Source organism: Leptonychotes weddellii, chromosome 8 (genome assembly GCF_054177405.1).
Source record: "Leptonychotes weddellii isolate Sample4059 chromosome 8, ASM5417740v2, whole genome shotgun sequence".
NCBI lineage: Eukaryota > Metazoa > Chordata > Mammalia > Carnivora > Phocidae > Leptonychotes > Leptonychotes weddellii.
Window position 1 is genome coordinate 182772 of NC_138376.1, and position 16204 is coordinate 198975.

The window sequence follows — 16204 nt, forward strand, 5'->3', positions numbered from 1 at the left end:
AAAACAAACCCGCGCAGATAATCCCGAAGGATCAGAGGTGGAGGGAAAAGGGAAAGCATGCGCATTCCTTTGCTGTTTGCTGCTACAGCATGATCACAGACTTATGTTTGAATGTAGAGGTTCAAGATGGGTCCCACTGGCGCTGAAGTCGAGACGTCAGCAGGCCTGGGTCCCTCCTGGAATGCACTGCCTTCCTCCTCCAGCTTCTGGAGACCACCCACTCCCTGTGCTCGCAGTCCCTCCTTCCGTCCTCCAAGCCAACATTTAGGCTAAGTACTTTCCATGCTTCTCCCCACTGCCGTCCTCCCCTTTAAGGGTGCTTGTGATTACACTGGACCCACATGCATAATCTGGAATAATCTCCCTATTTTATTTTATTTTTTATTTTTTATTTTTTTAAATATTTTATTTATTTATTTGACAGAGACAGACACAGCGAGAGAGGGAACACGAGCAGGGGGAGTGGGAGAAGCAGGCTACCTGCGGAACAGGGAGCCCGATGCGGGGCTCGATCCCAGGACCCTGGGATCATGACCTGAGCCGAAGGCAGACGCTTAACCGGCTGAGCCACCCAGGTGCCCCTAATCTCCCTATTTTAAACTCAACTGATTAGCAACCTGAATCCCATCTGCACACTTCATGACTCTGCCATGAAAAGGTTCCAGGAATTAAGACGTGGACATCTTTGGGGGACCAGTACTTGACCTACCACAACATGAAAGCCGTTTACAAAACACGGTTTTGGTCACGTTTGTCATCTTTTGCTTGGGTAGTTGTGGGTTTTATGAGCATAAGTATACCTGGGTTTATCTGTGTAGGTTTATCAGGGTGTCAAGTCTGAGTGTCTCCCCAGCAAGTATGGGGTGGAGGGAAGGCCAAGGATGCCTGAGGGGTGTCTGATCTTTATTTTGTTTATCTCCATGCTCCATAAAGACTCACAGCTGTTGTTCTTACTGACAATAAAACTAAGGACAGACTGTCTCTTTGCGTGTTTTCTTTGGGTCTGTCCATCTGTCCCTGAGCAATACTGGCTGTCCGTCCCGGTGATGCTCAGTGTGCACGAGAGTACTTGGGCATATCTGTGACGTCAGCATAGTGTGAGTGCCCCTGTCCGTAAGTTTGTGCGCTGTGGGGAATGTGCACACGGGCGGATGAACATGCGTGTGTGTTCCGCAGCGTATGCGACCACAGCTGTGGACCTCTGGATGTTTACTTATTCACAAACCCTCCGGGGTATCCAGACAGAAAGGCCTAGCGTGAGAGGGCAGAGGAACTAGGGAGAGGGGAGAGATGAAGGTGAGGGGAGAGGAAAACATTGAGAAAGCACCTGAAATAAAAGAGGCAGAGGGCAGAGTCCCAGCAAGGGCACACATCAGATCTGGGTTATTCTGGTTATTCACTTGCTGTGGGAGCTTGGTAGTATGGACTCTGCGCCGCTGTTGGCCAAGAGATTTGAAATAGATAACCTCTGGGTACCTCCCAAAGAAGGAGAGAGAGAGAAACGTGGAAATGAAAACACACACTGGGAAAAATGGAGAGAAAGAACTAGAGAGACATAGGAAGAGAGGACTAGGAGCTGGGAGCCAGCCAGAGGCAGGGGTGTGGGCGCCTGCTCCCCGCCCCTTACCCCAAAGCTTCAGAGTGTTCTTTTTTTTAAAATTTTTTTTTTTTAAATTTGAGAGAGAGAGAAAGAGAGAGAGCACATGAGAGGGGGGAGGGTCAGAGGGAGAAGCAGACGCCCTGCTGAGCAAGGAGCCCGATGTGGGACTCGATCCCGGGACTCCAGGATCATGACCTGAGCCACCCAGGCGCCCGCTTCAGAGTGCTCTTAAGCCCTTAATAGGTAAGGCAGGAAGACGGAAAGGAGAGAGTCCTGGAATGACAGCACACACCAACACTCAGAGGCCTGCAAAGCCACAGGAACCAGGATCCCTGCTTCCGCCCCCAGGCCCCAGATGTAGGTGTGCCGGCCACCTGGAATGACTCACACCCTGGCGATGCGGGCACCCATGCCAAAAGCGAGCCTGGGCACCGTGCCCACCGGCACAGCACAGGCCCAGGGGGAGGGGAGATTCGGGCCCTAGAGGGATGACGGCGGGGGGGCGCGCTTTCCTCCCCCACGGGGTGCTGCCTTGTCCCAGGAGCGCCCCCTCCTGACCACGCCCTCGCCTCGAGGACCCAGAAGTCCTTTCCTCTCGCCCTCCTCCCCCAAACCTTCCCCGGGAAGCCGGAGAACCAGATGAGGTGTTACGCAAGGCCTGATGTTTACAAGCCGCGGGGGCCTCCTCCGCCCTATAAAGCCCGAGCGCGGCGGGGAGCGCCGCGGAGACCGAGACTGGTGGAAGGGAGGGAGGGCGTCCGGACGGCGCCGACAGTTCATGCGCCGGGCGGAGAGAGGACCCTCCACTCGGCTAGCAGCAGGCGTGGTTCGCGGAGCGCGCGAGGGCAGGGGGCCGCGGGGGTCGCGGAAGGGTCGGCGCCCGGACGCGCGCTCCGCATGGAGGCGCCGGAGCTGGGCCCGGGGCTGGTGGAGCGTCTGGAACAGCTGGCGACGTGCCCGCTATGCGGGGGCCCCTTCGAGGACCCGGTGCTGCTGGCGTGCGAGCACAGCTTCTGCCGCGCGTGCCTGGCCCGCTGCTGGGGCGCCCCGCCGGCCGCCGGCGCCCAGGCGCCCCCCACCGCCTGCCCCTGCTGCGGCCAGCCGTGCCCCCGCCGCAGCCTGAGGTCCAACGTGCGGCTGGCGGTGGAGGTGCGCATCAGCCGGGAGCTGCGGGAGAAGCTGGCTGAGCCCGGAGCCCGCGCGGGGAAGCGCAGAGGGGGCCGCATCCCCACCATGGGCTGCCTGGACCCGCACGGAGAGGTAAGGCGGGTCGTGCTTCGCGGATCCGCTGCCGCTGGTGGAAGGGCGAGACTAGGGGTTCCCGGGGGGCGGGGCCCTTCTGGCAGTTTAGGCAAAGAATGGCTCTGAGCAAAGCAAAGGACGAGGGGGCGGGGGGCTGACCCCAAGTCCCTGGAGTGACGCGAGAGGTGCCAGGAAGGACAAGGGGAAGGAGTTCACACTTTACCCAGGGGTCGGGGGCTGGACGGAACGCAGGGCGTCCGGAGCCCCTTGGCAGAGCGCGGGAGCTGCGCGCCGGGGAGTTGGGGACCCGGAGGGAGTACGGGTGGGCGCGGGCCGGACGAGGCCTGCGAGGACGGCGGGGGTCAGAACTAGCCTAGGGCAGGGCGAGAACCAGCTGGAGTGCAGGGGCGGGGAAGGAGGGGCTGTCAGAGGAGGGCGCGAGGGAGGAAAAGCAAATCCAAACGGCCCGGGAGCGTCGAGGGGTGAGCCCCGGGCTCCCGCCCGAGCCGCGCTGGGCACTATTTGTTATTGCTGTCCTCGGCTCCTCCCAGGGCCCCCGGCGGGGGCGGCGACGGGTGCAGGCCAGGTCCACCCGCCGCGGGGACCTCTGGCTCCCGCCCCGCATCCCACCCCGCACGCCGCCCCCCTGCGCCACTCTTGGCCCCGACTCCTTGGCCATCAACCAGCTCCATTCCCTTGCCCGGCCTCCAGGCGTCCCAGATTCCTGACTGGCTTCTCCCCCAGCAGCCTAGCCGGTCTCGGGTCTTGCTTCCACACTTTGAAGTCTACACAGACCTAATTAGTCCAGGTGTAATTGGCATAATTAGGCAAATTGCCTTTCCTCTCTTCCCTTCACCACCACGCTGGCCTGCTTCAATCATCCCCAAGGGATAGTGATGGGGGCAGGGGACCCTGGTATTTGGAGGGGGGCATCCAGGGCTCCTCCTGGTTCCCATGGTACCCTGCAGATCCGCCAGGACCTCCCGGGACACATCCAAGTCCGGCTGCCTCCTTGGCCAGCATGACAGATACAAAGCAAAGGGCCCAATAAACGCCACGGGGCTTTTATGGCAACAGGGGAAGCAACTTTGTTAGAAGGCTTTTATATACCAACTCTTAGCCCCGGGGCTCTGGGTGTTTGGTCTGTGTGATGGAGGGGAGAAGGACACCCTCGGGAAGGTAGACAAGGACAGGGGACCACTGAAAGAGACAGAATGAGGCTGGGAGAGGCAGCAGGGAAAGGTAAGGACTGGAAGCTAAGGGGGGCAGAAACAAGACCTGGACGAGGCTGGGGAAGGGGAAGGGAAGGAGGGCAGTGGATGATAATGGACAAGATGTTCGGGCCATGAAAGGGGACAAAGAGGTGATCGAGATCACTCTGAGAGGTGATGGGGAGCTCACCAACAGAGACCCAGCTACCTGGGGAAGGAGAAGAGGGGGAGAGCTCCTGAGTACAAAGCCCAGGGCTCACATCCATGTTTTCTTCTGCCCATCCCAGGATATAAGGAAGACTTGGAGAAGGTGAGTTCCATTTTACCGTCCCTTCCTTTCCACTACCGGCCACCACATCCATCACCTTCTCCATGGGCTCACAGCTTTGTCCCCACTCACGGACAGGTTTCCTGCTCCAGAGATGTGAGTGGGGTAGGGGTGGGGGCATCAGAGGGCAGAGGGTGTCTCCTGATTTCCTGACCCTTCTCCCTCATCTGTCTAGACCTGATGCCCCACCACCCAAGTCATCTAACTCAGACGATGCTCTCCCCGAAGACTATCCAGTGGTCAAAAACATGCTCCACAGACTGACGGGTAAGGAGGGCAGAAGGGACCCCACCGAGTAACAGTCTGTCTCAGGCCTGCTCCCTTTTCTCTCTCAAACATGCTCAAGTCTTTTCTGATGTTTGCATTCAGTGTCCTGGGGCTCCTGGAACAGAGCACCACATACTGAGTGGCTTAACACAAACTGTCTCACAGTTATGCAAGAAGTTGGTGGGATTGCTTCCTTCTAAGGCTGTTTGGGTGAATCTGCTCCCTGCCTCTCTTCTAGCGTCTGGGAACCTCAGGGGTTCCGTGGCCCAAAGATGGCCTTCTCCCTGTGTCTTCACATGGTTTCCCCTGGTACTTATTTGTCTCTGGGTCCAAATTTCCTCTTTTTATAAAGACTCTAGTCATATTGGACTAGGGCCTGCCCTAATGACCTCATTTTAACTTAATTACCTCTGTAAAGACTCCATTTCCAACAAAGTTCACATTCTGAGGTACTGGGAAACGGCAACATTCCCTTTTTGGGGGGAACACAGTTCTACCCGTAACAATGTCTGTCCTCAGTTCCCCATATTCCAGCATCACACTCTCACAAACAGACCCTTGGGGGTCAACTGCTTCTCCCTCGTGGCATTACCCCTCTCCAGAAGACCCGCATCTCTCTGCAGCTCCTGCGGAGTTCCCGCCCCACCCACTACCAGAGCTGCCCCCTACATTCTTTAAACCGCCAGAGGGGCGCCTGGCTGGCTCTGTCTGCGGAGCCTGCGACTCTTGATCTCAGGGTTGTGAGTTCAAGCCCCACGCTGGGTGTAGAGATGACTTAAACATAAAATCTTAAAAAAACAAAAACAAAACTGCCAAAGGTGCTCCACGGTCTTGGTCACCCACCATCCCACCAGGCCCAGATTGCTTCTAGCAGCCCCAATCCAGAAATCTCTCCTCAAAAGCAAACCACACACGAACACTTCTGGTCCCTTTGGCTCTCACCACGGTCCTTCTCCTCCTCTGCCCCAGCCTCCCAAAGCAACCAGCCAGTCCACTCCCACCTCCCCTTGGGGTCCCAGTGTCTTTCCTATCAGTGCGTCTCTTCTGAGCCACCTTCCCTATCCGGCTGACCCAGCTCCATGCCCCACGTGATACAGCAGAGGGAAGTACCAGTCCTTACTCCTCCCTGCAAGTTGGACTGGCTAAACTCTTCTCCCGACCCACACACCAAGCTCTCTCTTGCCCTCTGCACTGCGTCCCCTGCCCAGGGTCAGCACGGTCCTCGCCCAAATCCAGCTCCACACAAGCGGCGCATCAGTGCAGTGAGTGTTGCCCAAGCCGCCCCTTTCTACGCCTTCCCCCACTCGGGCCTACGGCCGCCTTTGCAGCTGCGCTGAGGTCTCTTGAGGGCCCTCCGCTGCACGCTGTCAGTCTCCTCCCGCCTCTGACTCGGAAAGCCCCTCAAGCGCTTCTCTCCTGCCTTTCCCCGTGCAGCCGACCTGACCCTGGACCCCGGCACCGCGCACCGCCGCCTGCTCATCTCGGCGGACCGCCGCAGTGTCCGACTGGCCCCCCCAGGGACACCCGCGCCCCCCGACGGCCCCGCGCGCTTCGATCATCTCCCGGCGGTGCTGGGTGCACAGGGCTTTGGGGCCGGCCGGCACTGCTGGGAGGTGGAGACCGCCGAGGCCGCCTCCGGCCCAGACTGCTCTGGGGAGGACGAGGACCACGGCGAGAGCCGCTACGCCGTGGGTGCGGCCGGGGAGTCGGTGCGCCGCAAGGGCCGCGTGGGGCTGTGCCCCGCGGGGGCTGTGTGGGCCGTGGAGGGCCGCGGCGGCCGCCTGTGGGCCCTCACGGCTCCCGAGCCCACCCCGCTGGGCGGCGCCGGGCCCCCGCCGCGCCGCATCCGTGTGGACTTGGACTGGGAACGGGGCCGCGTGGCCTTCTACGACGGCCGCTCGCTGGACCTGCTCTTCGCCTTCCAGGCGCCCGGGCCCCTGGGGGAGCGTATCTTCCCGCTGCTCTGCACGCGCGACGCCCGCGCCCCGCTCCGTATCGTGCCGGCCGAAGGCTGAGTCCCACCCACACCGCCAGGAGCGAAGCACTCACGCAGGAGAAGCGTGTGCACCCTTCCGCTTGGCCTCAGTGTCCGCGTCCACACCCAAAGCCGAGTCCATGCCTGCCCCTCCCTCCCGGACGCGGCTCCACGTTCGGTGCCCTCCCGCCTCATCTCTCCCCTCCCACCTTCCGCTAGTCCAGACCGGAGCGCTCCACCAGGATCCTTATCCACGGCCTCCCTTCCCGCTCTTGCCTCTTCTCCTGGTCTCCAGGAAGGGCCCAGCCCTTCTCCACAGTTCTAAGGCTCGGGCTTCCCTGCCCTGGCCAATCTGAGCTTTCTCTTCAAGACTGCCTGGGTCCCAGGGCCCTCTAGGAGGCTTACTGTCCTTTTGGGGAAGGGGGCAGGCAGCTCTACTCCGTGCTGCCTGCTTTCTGTGCTCATAGCCTTTCCCCCTTTGGAACCTCCTGAAGATTCCCCCCTGTAAGGAACCACTGGTGCTCTCTCCCCGACCTGGGAATGGCCCAGACACCCCAAGCTTATCCTTGTATATAGCTTCACATCTTTCTCCGTATGTATAAATGGGCCCATATTTAACACATTTTGTGATGCTGGGTTATTTATTTTGTGCATCTGTGGCAATAAATGAGATCTCAGTGGTGGTATGGATTTGACTCATCTCTGCAACTGTGCATGGCAAGAGGCCTAGAAAATGATGTCAAGATCCCAGTAAGGAGTGGGGCGGGCTGAGAGCTGGACATCTGGGCTGGCAGACACATCAAAGCCTAGGAAGGAAGGGGTATGAGTACTATAGGGGACACACCCCCATCTCTTTGCTCCCTCTCTTTTCCTTCCTCACCCAGGGCCCTGGCACTATGCTGGATCTGTCTCTGAGGCCAGAAGACGGAGGAGATAGTTGGCTCTAAGTGACCAGTCTTCAAGCTGGCTTTGTTGGAAATCCTGTATCATACGGTGAGGAGAGGCCATGACTATTTCCTTTTCTATTTCCCATTAACGGTGAGAAAGCAAAGACCTCTCTCCCAACTCCTCTGGAGGACATGAGGGGGGGAGGGGAGGGCAGGAGAGGGGAAGGGCTGGGAGCCCCCTGGGAGCCCTGAGGTCTCCCACAGGCCTCACATCCCACAGGCAAGGACTAGGAGTTCGGATTATATAAATACATTACTGGAAGAGCTCGAAGCCAGGATTAACAAGCATAGCTGGGGCAAGACTGCCCCAAATCCGACTGGGACCCTGGCAGTGAAAGCTGGGGCTGTTGAAAACCCAACTTAAGTGTTTGGGACTCAAGGAGAGAATGCAAGGGGCCAAGATAACTGGATCCCAGGACAGGCAGTTTGGCAGTGAGAACAAGGGGGAAAGACTGGGACCAAGATGTCTGGATCCCTGGAGAATAGAGGATGAGTACTGGAAGGAGAAATGAGGGCTGGGGGAACCCAGAAGTCTGGGTTCTGGAATAGCAGCAAGTCAGAATTCCAGGATCTCTGTCTACCCTCGTCTCCCTCTTCCCTCCATCAGGCAGAGGAGAGGGGAGGAGGGGACTGGAGGAGGGATCAAACCATGGGTTTAGTCCCCAGGTAGCCACATGAATACATTCAGGGCCAGACAGACACAGGAATGGTGGGGGAGAGAGGAATTTAGTGCTGCATTGGCCCTGGAGGGGGCTGGGAGGGGTCAGGAGGCTGGGGAGGGGTGGTGGGGCTCGGTCCTGGGGTTGCACGACGCCGTCCTTTGCGGTGGCCCCGTACACAGTGTGTATGACCACAGCCCTCCTCTTCCTCCTCATCACTCTCCGTGGAGCTCTCGCCAAAGGCCCGAGGTTTCTCGTAAATACAGCAGCCTAGATTTGGAGGGAGGAGCCCGGTAAAAAAGGAGCAAAAGTTAGGGTGTACAGACAGTTCTACTCCCACTGGATCTCAGTAACAACTACCTCCACCATGGGCTCCTTCTCCCTTCCAGGATCCAGCTTCCCCAGGCCCACCCCCTGGGGCTCAGGCACCCAAACCCCTGTCCTTCCCGCCAGGAATTCAAAGCTCCACTTCTCCCCATTCTGACACCTGTCGCCTTCAGGCCTCGGCATATCCCCACCTTGCTCCCTCTACTTGAACCTGATCTCCCTGAAGCCAGGGACAGGACGGCAGGCAGAGGGGAGCCAGAGCGCTGGCGCTGCTGGCGGCCAACAATCACTCACATTTTGATGAGCGGCGGCCCATGTGTTCGTTGTCCACAGTGTCACTCGTCCATTCTACCTTTTTCTCTGGCTTCCGTTTCCGAAGCTTGATGGTCAGGCTCCGGTTCTCCTGGAAGGTGGAGACACACGGGCATACCTGTCTAGTCCCCTGCGGCTGACCTTTCCCACTCCCTCCCGGGGCCCCAGTTCAATCAGTCACAGACATGGCAGCAGAGGAGCTGAGTGCTGGGAGAGGACAGAACACAACAGGGCTTTGACCTCGAGGAGTTCCTGGGGAATCGGATGTTCTCCGCAACTGCTAGTATACAGAGAAGACACAATTCCTAACCTAGGGAAGGTCCCAGCAAATCTTCAAAGGAAATGATAATCCTCGCTGTTTCTCCGTCTTCCTCCCCAAATCGATTATCCTTGGGGGTCTTAATACTTGAACATTATTTTCTCAGTCCCCAATACCTAATCCTTGACCTCCCTTTCTTCTTCCGGACCCCTCTCTCATCCTCAAGCCCTTCGCTCCCCAATTCCGGTCCACCTATGCCCTGGCATCTTCAAATAATAGCAGAGATGCCAGGATGCTAGGGAATAGGTCATCTCTGCTAACCTTATTTGAAAGGCCCTTAACCCAGGAGCTATTAAGCCCAATACACCTGCTCCCTTTGAAAGCCACTTAACCTGTTTTTGCAAAAATGCTACTCATTTCTCTATTTTCATCTCTTCTGATTTCTCAAAATACTATCTCCGCCTCCTTTGTCTTGTTCACTCATTTCCTCCATTTCCTTTTAGAGTCACCTGTTCAACAAATACTTATTGACAAGTATGCCTCTGGGCAAACTGCCCTACAGCAGGCCTCCAGCCATGCTTATTCACAGAACCCTTCATCTTCCCCCAGCACCTGCCTTGCTCCTCAATCCCCCAGGTACCATCCTTGGGTCACCGCCACCCCGGGCAGCAGCACCTGCACCCCAACTCTGACTCCCTATCCCATGTCCCCGCCCCGGGCAGCAGCACCTGCACCCCAACTCTGACTCCCTATCTCATGTCCCCGCCCCGGGCAGCAGCACCTGCACCCCAACTCTGACTCCGCATTCCATGCCGCCTGGCCGACCTCCTGCACCATCTCTGCCACTGCGGAAATCCCGCACCCTTGGCGCTTCTCCCGACCCCAGGCAGTCCAGCCCGCTCCTCCCAGAGCCCCAGCCCCTCCCTCCCGGCCTCTCCCGAAGACCCCGAGGAGCACCCCCCCCCCCGCCTTTCTCACAGGCTCGGTTGTCACGGTAACCGTTGTCTCAGTGACGGTCTCACTCAGCCCGGCCCCTGCCTCGGCCATGGCTAAGGCTGAGGAGAGGGAGGAGGGGAAGAAGGGGGAGGAGACGCCCTTCCCTTTCTGTGTCTCTGGGGTCTAAGACAATCGGTATCGGGTTCAGAGTAGCAGCCAGGATCCTCCACCTTCTTTTTTCCCCTCCTCCTGGGCCTCCGCTTCCCCACCCGGGGGAATAACCTGTCCAACCCCACTTCCGGCTCTCTGCTTCCGGGTGTGACGCACTCCGTAGTTCCCCTTTTCCTTTCCCGGGCACTAAGGGCGTCTAAGCGCACGCGTAGCCGGATTAGTTCCGCCGTCACGTGACAGTGCGCAGGCGCCGCAAGAGGCAGCCACAGACTTGGCGGAACAGGCGTCACTGCGGGTGTGGAGCGCGGGCAGCAGGCGCACGCGCACGCGCAGCGGAGACGAGGCAGGAGGGGCGGACCGGAGCGGCCGCGCGGGGCTGGGGCGGGGCCGTGGGCGGGGCTACGGGACTGGGAAGACCACCCCGCGGCTGCAGCCGTAAGCAGCCCGCAGTGCCCATCTGGGTTTCCCGGCTTCCTGTGGAAATGGAGCTCCGGCCCCAGCAGCAGGTGCACGCACCTGATCAGGACCCGGCTCTGGCCCTGCCGGGGTCTGCGGGCGTTGGGGCGGGGTGCTTCATGCGCCGTCTGCTCGGACTGTCCCCAGGCCCCGCCTCGGAGCCCCCACCCAGCCTGCTTGCGGAGGGGCGGGGTCTGGCGGGCAAGACTGAGATACTAACTAGCGCAGGTGTGCGTCTCGTCCGTGAAACCGAAGCCCTAGACTGCCCACTGTCTGGGGTGGCGGCGGGGACGGTGGTCAGTGACCACAGGGGCATCGTGCGCTCTGATAAGAACACTGCCAGTGTCTCAGAAGCACGGGAGGGGCGGGCGGGGGGGTCTGGGGGCCGGCGGAGAGCGCTGGGCGGTCGGCGGGGAGGCTCGGCGGAGGCCCCCCGGGAGTCCCGGTTCCCCCGGGCGGAGGCCCGCGCGCCGCTCCCAGAAGCCCGAGCTGCGCCCAGGCGGTGCTGGGGGTCAGGGGCGGCTGGAAGCGGGCTGGACAGACCGACAGGTTTGTTTCGGGTTTCAGACCGGGGGCGGGAGAGTCAAGTGGAACGGTTGACAGGCGCAGCGACGCCCGCCCGCCCACCCCTCCACGTGGCCGAGGTGGGGTGGGGGGGACCAGACGGTGAGTTTGAGAGCTCTGAACCTGTAAAGGGCTAGGAACGCAAAAACACAAACTCCCAGAGTAAATCTGAATGTTTATTGTGTCCGGACTACAAAGTGTTTCCCAAAGTTTTTGGTCAAACTGATAAAAAGCAAGATACAACTCAGCATGTATATAGTAAAACCCATTAAAAAAAAAAGAATCTCTCTGAAGTGGGATTCCTTGTAATTTTTACGTCTTTCCACCTTTCTACGTATGACTCTATTACAATGAGTATATATTACATTTATTTCAACACCAATAAAAAAACCAATTTTCAAAAAGTCCAACTTAGTAAGCACATACTGGTGTCCCTTAGTATCAGATTTTTTGTTCTGCAAGCTCACATGTTAAAGAGATCTGGTTAAATTACTTGTTCATCTCCCACTATCCAGATTCCTACATTTTGTTTCCCTAAACTCAGAAACCAAATCGATTTAGTGATGGAATACTTTTAATTACTTTTTCTATTAGTCTCATTCCTGGCTCCATTTTTTTGTCCTTTTTCCCCCCTCTTTTCCTTCTCATATATAATTTATATATATTTTTGTAGCTGATATACTTATTGAAAGAACAAATATATCTCCAAATTCATTTAAGTTCCTTTTGGAACAACACAGATTATAAATAACATACATATGTCTGGCTCATATAGAAAAATATAACTTTGATAAGGAAACTCAACTAGAGTAGGTGTACTCTAGGGACAATGTTAATCCCCACATGATTAATTTCCTTCTATGGGAGCAAAACATTTCAACTAGGATGGACAAAGGATCTAAGAACCCAATATCCCTCACCGTCCAAAGAAGAGAAGGGGGAGAATTGTTGAGTTGCCCAGAAAAAAAATCAAGAGTCTTCCTTCTCCTGGAACCTAAGGAGAAAGAAAGGACTCATTATATTTAAGCACAGAGGTTCTAGCAGTATTAGATAAGACATTCATTTGAAAAATCAAGGAGGAAGTTTTATGACATTGTGGAAGACTAGCTCCCCTAAACAATCCTTCAAATTCAAGAGAACTAAAACTGCTGGACTAAAAATATATCTAATGAACCACAATGAGATACCACCTCACACTGGTCAGAATGGCTAGAATTAACAAGTCAGGAAACGACAGATGTTGGCGAGGATGCAGAGAAAGAAGAACCCTCCTACACTGTTGGTGGGAATGCAAGCTGGTACAGTGACTCTGGAAAACAGTATGGAGGTTCCTCAAAAACTGGGAAATACAGCTACCCTATGACCTACCAATTCCACTACTGGGTATTTACCCCAAAGATAAAAATGTAGTGAAAAGAAGGGGCACCTGCACCCCAATGTTCATAGCAGCAATGTCCACAACAGCCAAACTGTGGAAGGAGCCAAGATACCCTTCAACAGACAAATGGATAAAGAAAATGTGGTCCATATATACAATGGAGTATTACTCAGCCATCAGAAAGGATGAAATCTTGCCTTTGCAACGAGGTGGATGGAGCTAGAGGGTATTATGCTAAGTGAAATAAGTCAATCAGAGAAAGACAAATATATGATTTCACTCATGTGGAATATAAGAAACAAAACAGATGAACATAGAGGAAGGGAAGGAAAAATAAAATAAGATGAAAACAGAGAGGGAGACAAACCATAAGAGACTCTTTAAGATTTTTATTTATTCAAGAGAGAGGGGGAGAACGAGCACAAGCGGTGGGGGAGGGACAGAGGGAGAAGAAGACTCCCTGCTGAGCAGGAAGCCCGATGCAGGACTCAATCCCAGGACCCTGAGATCATGACTTGAGCCGAACGCAGACGCTTAACTAACTGAGCCACCCAGGCACTCCACCATAAGAGACTCTCAATTATAGGAGACAAACTGAGGGTTGCTGGAGGGGAGGGTGTGGGGGGACGGGGTAACTGGGTGATGGGCATTAAGAAGGGCACGTGATGTGATGAGCACTGTGTGTTATATGCAACTGATGAGTCACTGACCTCTACCTCTGAAACTAATAATATACTATATGTTAATTAATTGAATTTAAGTAAAAAGTAAAAATATACGCGTTCTAAAAATACATCTAATGAATTATAAAGTATATGCAAAAGCTATCTAGGGACACAAAGAGCCACTTGCCATTAAAGAAAAAAAAGGAAAAAAGAAAAGGGATAAACTGGACCTTATAAAAATTAAAAACTTCTGTTCATTAAAAAAAAAAAGTTAGGGGCGCCTGGGTGGCTCACTCTGTTGAGCGTCTGCCTTTGGCTCAGGTCAGGATCCTGAGGTCCTGGGATCAAGCCCCGCATTGGACTCCCTGCTCAGCGTGGAGCCTGCTTCTCCCTCTGCCCCTCCACCCCCCCCCCCACTTGTGCTTGCTCTCTCTCAGTAAATAAAATCTTAAAAAAAAAAAGTTAAAATTAATACATCAGACTGGGGGGAAAAAGTTAGACTCTCAAAGGTAACTACAAATATTTTTAATCTGCCAATAGGATGGCAAGAAAGTAAAGGCAGTCTTTACATTGGGTAAAACGATGTACAGCCAGTAATCTAGACAGCTAAGCCAGAACTGAAGCCCTTGCTACCACGGGTCCCTTGTTGTTTGGACAGCCGCATACAGGAACCAGAGACATACCCAGAATGTCTGACAGGAGATATTCTGCATAAATCTGAGATTCCCAAAGGGCTACCCATCTGCGTAAAAGTGAACAAGAAAAAAATAATTCAACCCTGCAGAAGTGGAATTTGATGGTCTCACTAGGTAGAGGGAGAAAAATTATCTTCCCTGAGAATTTCTAGGGCTAAGCTGGCTCTTACATGGATTTGCAGCCCAAATTCATAATACCTATGTGCTCCAAAAAACCTGAAGCCAAGAATTTATTTAAAGTGATTCCAGGGGTACCTGGGTGGCTTGGCGAAGCATCTGCCTTTGGCTCAGGTCATGATCTCAGGGTCCTGGGATCAAGTCCCATCCCCGCTTCTCCCTCTCCCCTGCTTGTTCTCTCTCGCTCTCTCAAATAAATAAAATCATAAAATAAAATAAAACAAAACATAAAGTGATTCCAGGTTGGTGAGTGTCTCAAGGCACCTGAATGGGAAACAGAAACACTGAGAATATAGAATATAGAATATAGAATTCACCCCAGGACTCAAAAGAATTCCCATAGTTCAAATTCTAAAAAAATGTGCGTTTATAGTCAAACACCAAAAAACAAATCGAAAAAGCACCACGAGAAGCACCTGCCTGGCTCAGTGGGAAGAGCATGCAACTCTTGATCTCGGGATCATGAGTTCAAGCCCCACATTCAATGTAGAGATTACATACATACATACATACATTAACTAAACAAATAACTAGTAAATAAGTAAATAAGTAAACAGAAAAAAAGCACCATGAGTCAGTCAGCAGAAACAACAAACAGCAGCATCAGACCCACAACTATGGGTGTCAGAATTACCAGCACAGAATATAAATACTCATATTTAACATACTTAAATGTAATACATATTTTAAGAATAAAAGGAGGAGGGCGCCTGGGTGGCTCAGTCCGTTAAGCATCCGACTCTTGATCTCAGCTCAGGTCTTGTTCTCAGGGTCCTGAGTTTGAGCCCCACATTGGGCTCCATGTGAAGCTTACTTAAAAAAAAAAAAAGAATAAAAGGACGAGAATTTATTTTTTTTAAGATTTTATTTATTTGACAGAGAACAAGCGGAGAGAGGGACAGAGGCAGAGGGAGAAGCAGACGCCCCACTGAGCAGGGAGCCTGATATGGGGCTCGATCCCAGGACCCCTAATCATGACCTGAGCCGAAGGCAGACGCTTAACCAACTGAGCCACCCAGGTGCCCCCAAGCCATTCGGAGCTCCCCGGTTCTTGAAGTGATGCGTGATTGATTCTCACAAAAGGAAGACTACCTCGAACCAGTGGGAGATTCCAACACAACATGCTGACCACTAAGCAGTACTTGCCTTCTGTATGTTTTCACTGCCTTTTACATATCTTAAAAGGCTTAGTTCACTAGCTATAAAAAGATTAAGAAAACTGTTAATTTTCAAAAATAAAAAGACCACAAACCTCCCTGTTAACTGAACTGTAGAGAGGGATGGGACCCAAGGAAATAGCTGTTTCTTCAGTACAAGGAGGAAATCCGTGGAGATGTTCCGTGAACCAGCAGGCTGAGAAAGGGCAGGGGGACAGGGAAGGGGGCGCACCTGCAGTTGGTACAGGTGTAGAAGACCGTCTGCCCCTCGTCGGCTGAGCGCATCTGTCTGGTGTGGTAGGCCATTCCCTCGTGACCGCATCGAGAGCAGCGCCTGTCAACCTGGCCAGCAAAGGGGGGGGGGATCAGGGAGGCCCCATCCTACCCCTGGCTGCTCATGGGAATCACATGTCACACTCCTCTGCTTCCGTCCAGACCTCAGCAATCACCCCTGCATGTCCTCACTGCCCTCCCGATGGGGCCAGTCCTGGAGCTCATTAACTCACCACGGGTCCCTGGAACTCGGGCCCTTCCTCCACCGACACAGGCACGGCTGTCCCCAGTTTGTTGAACACGATGCAGGTGTTCACGACCTTCCCCTCGAAGTCTGCGCGGGCGGGAAGCACGGTAGTGAGCTCCCGCCCGCACCGCTCTCCCCGCGGGTTCTGCCCCGGGGCCTCCGGATCAGAGCCCCCCGCCGAGCCCCAGGCCGCTCACCTCGCACGGGGACGCGGAAGCCGCAGCGAACACAGGTGACCGTGTCCTGCGCCCCGGGCAGCGGCAGGATGGAGCCGCAATCCGGACAGAAGTCCAAGTCCGACTGGAATCTGGAGCCGGAGCGCGCGCGGTCCATGACGCACGGGGTGCGGAGCGACGGA

The 16204-nt window shown here is 55.0% G+C and overlaps 3 protein-coding genes across 3 annotated transcripts; 1 reads left to right on the forward strand and 2 right to left on the reverse strand.

Moving 5' to 3' along the window:
- The first annotated feature begins 1856 nt into the window (after positions 1-1856).
- RNF39 (ring finger protein 39) lies at positions 1857-7304 on the forward strand. Its single transcript, XM_081827586.1, has 4 exons — positions 1857-2860; positions 4341-4363; positions 4557-4648; positions 6083-7304. Exons 1-4 carry the CDS (start codon positions 2240-2242, stop codon positions 6661-6663), a joined length of 1317 nt encoding a protein of 438 aa, XP_081683712.1. The 5' UTR covers positions 1857-2239; the 3' UTR covers positions 6664-7304.
- On the reverse strand, positions 7246-10387 carry PPP1R11 (protein phosphatase 1 regulatory inhibitor subunit 11). The gene is made up of 3 exons (XM_006748745.3): positions 10106-10387; positions 8851-8959; positions 7246-8499 (listed from the first exon to the last, which is right to left on the reverse strand). The coding sequence occupies exons 1-3, from the start codon at positions 10172-10174 to the stop codon at positions 8297-8299; spliced, it is 381 nt and encodes a 126-aa protein (XP_006748808.1). The 5' UTR covers positions 10175-10387; the 3' UTR covers positions 7246-8296.
- A 1030-nt stretch (positions 10388-11417) lies between these two features.
- Positions 11418-16201, reverse strand: POLR1H (RNA polymerase I subunit H). The gene is made up of 4 exons (XM_006748746.3): positions 16044-16201; positions 15833-15933; positions 15559-15668; positions 11418-12248 (listed from the first exon to the last, which is right to left on the reverse strand). Exons 1-4 carry the CDS (start codon positions 16177-16179, stop codon positions 12224-12226), a joined length of 372 nt encoding a protein of 123 aa, XP_006748809.1. The 5' UTR covers positions 16180-16201; the 3' UTR covers positions 11418-12223.
- Between the last annotated feature and the right edge of the window lie 3 nt (positions 16202-16204).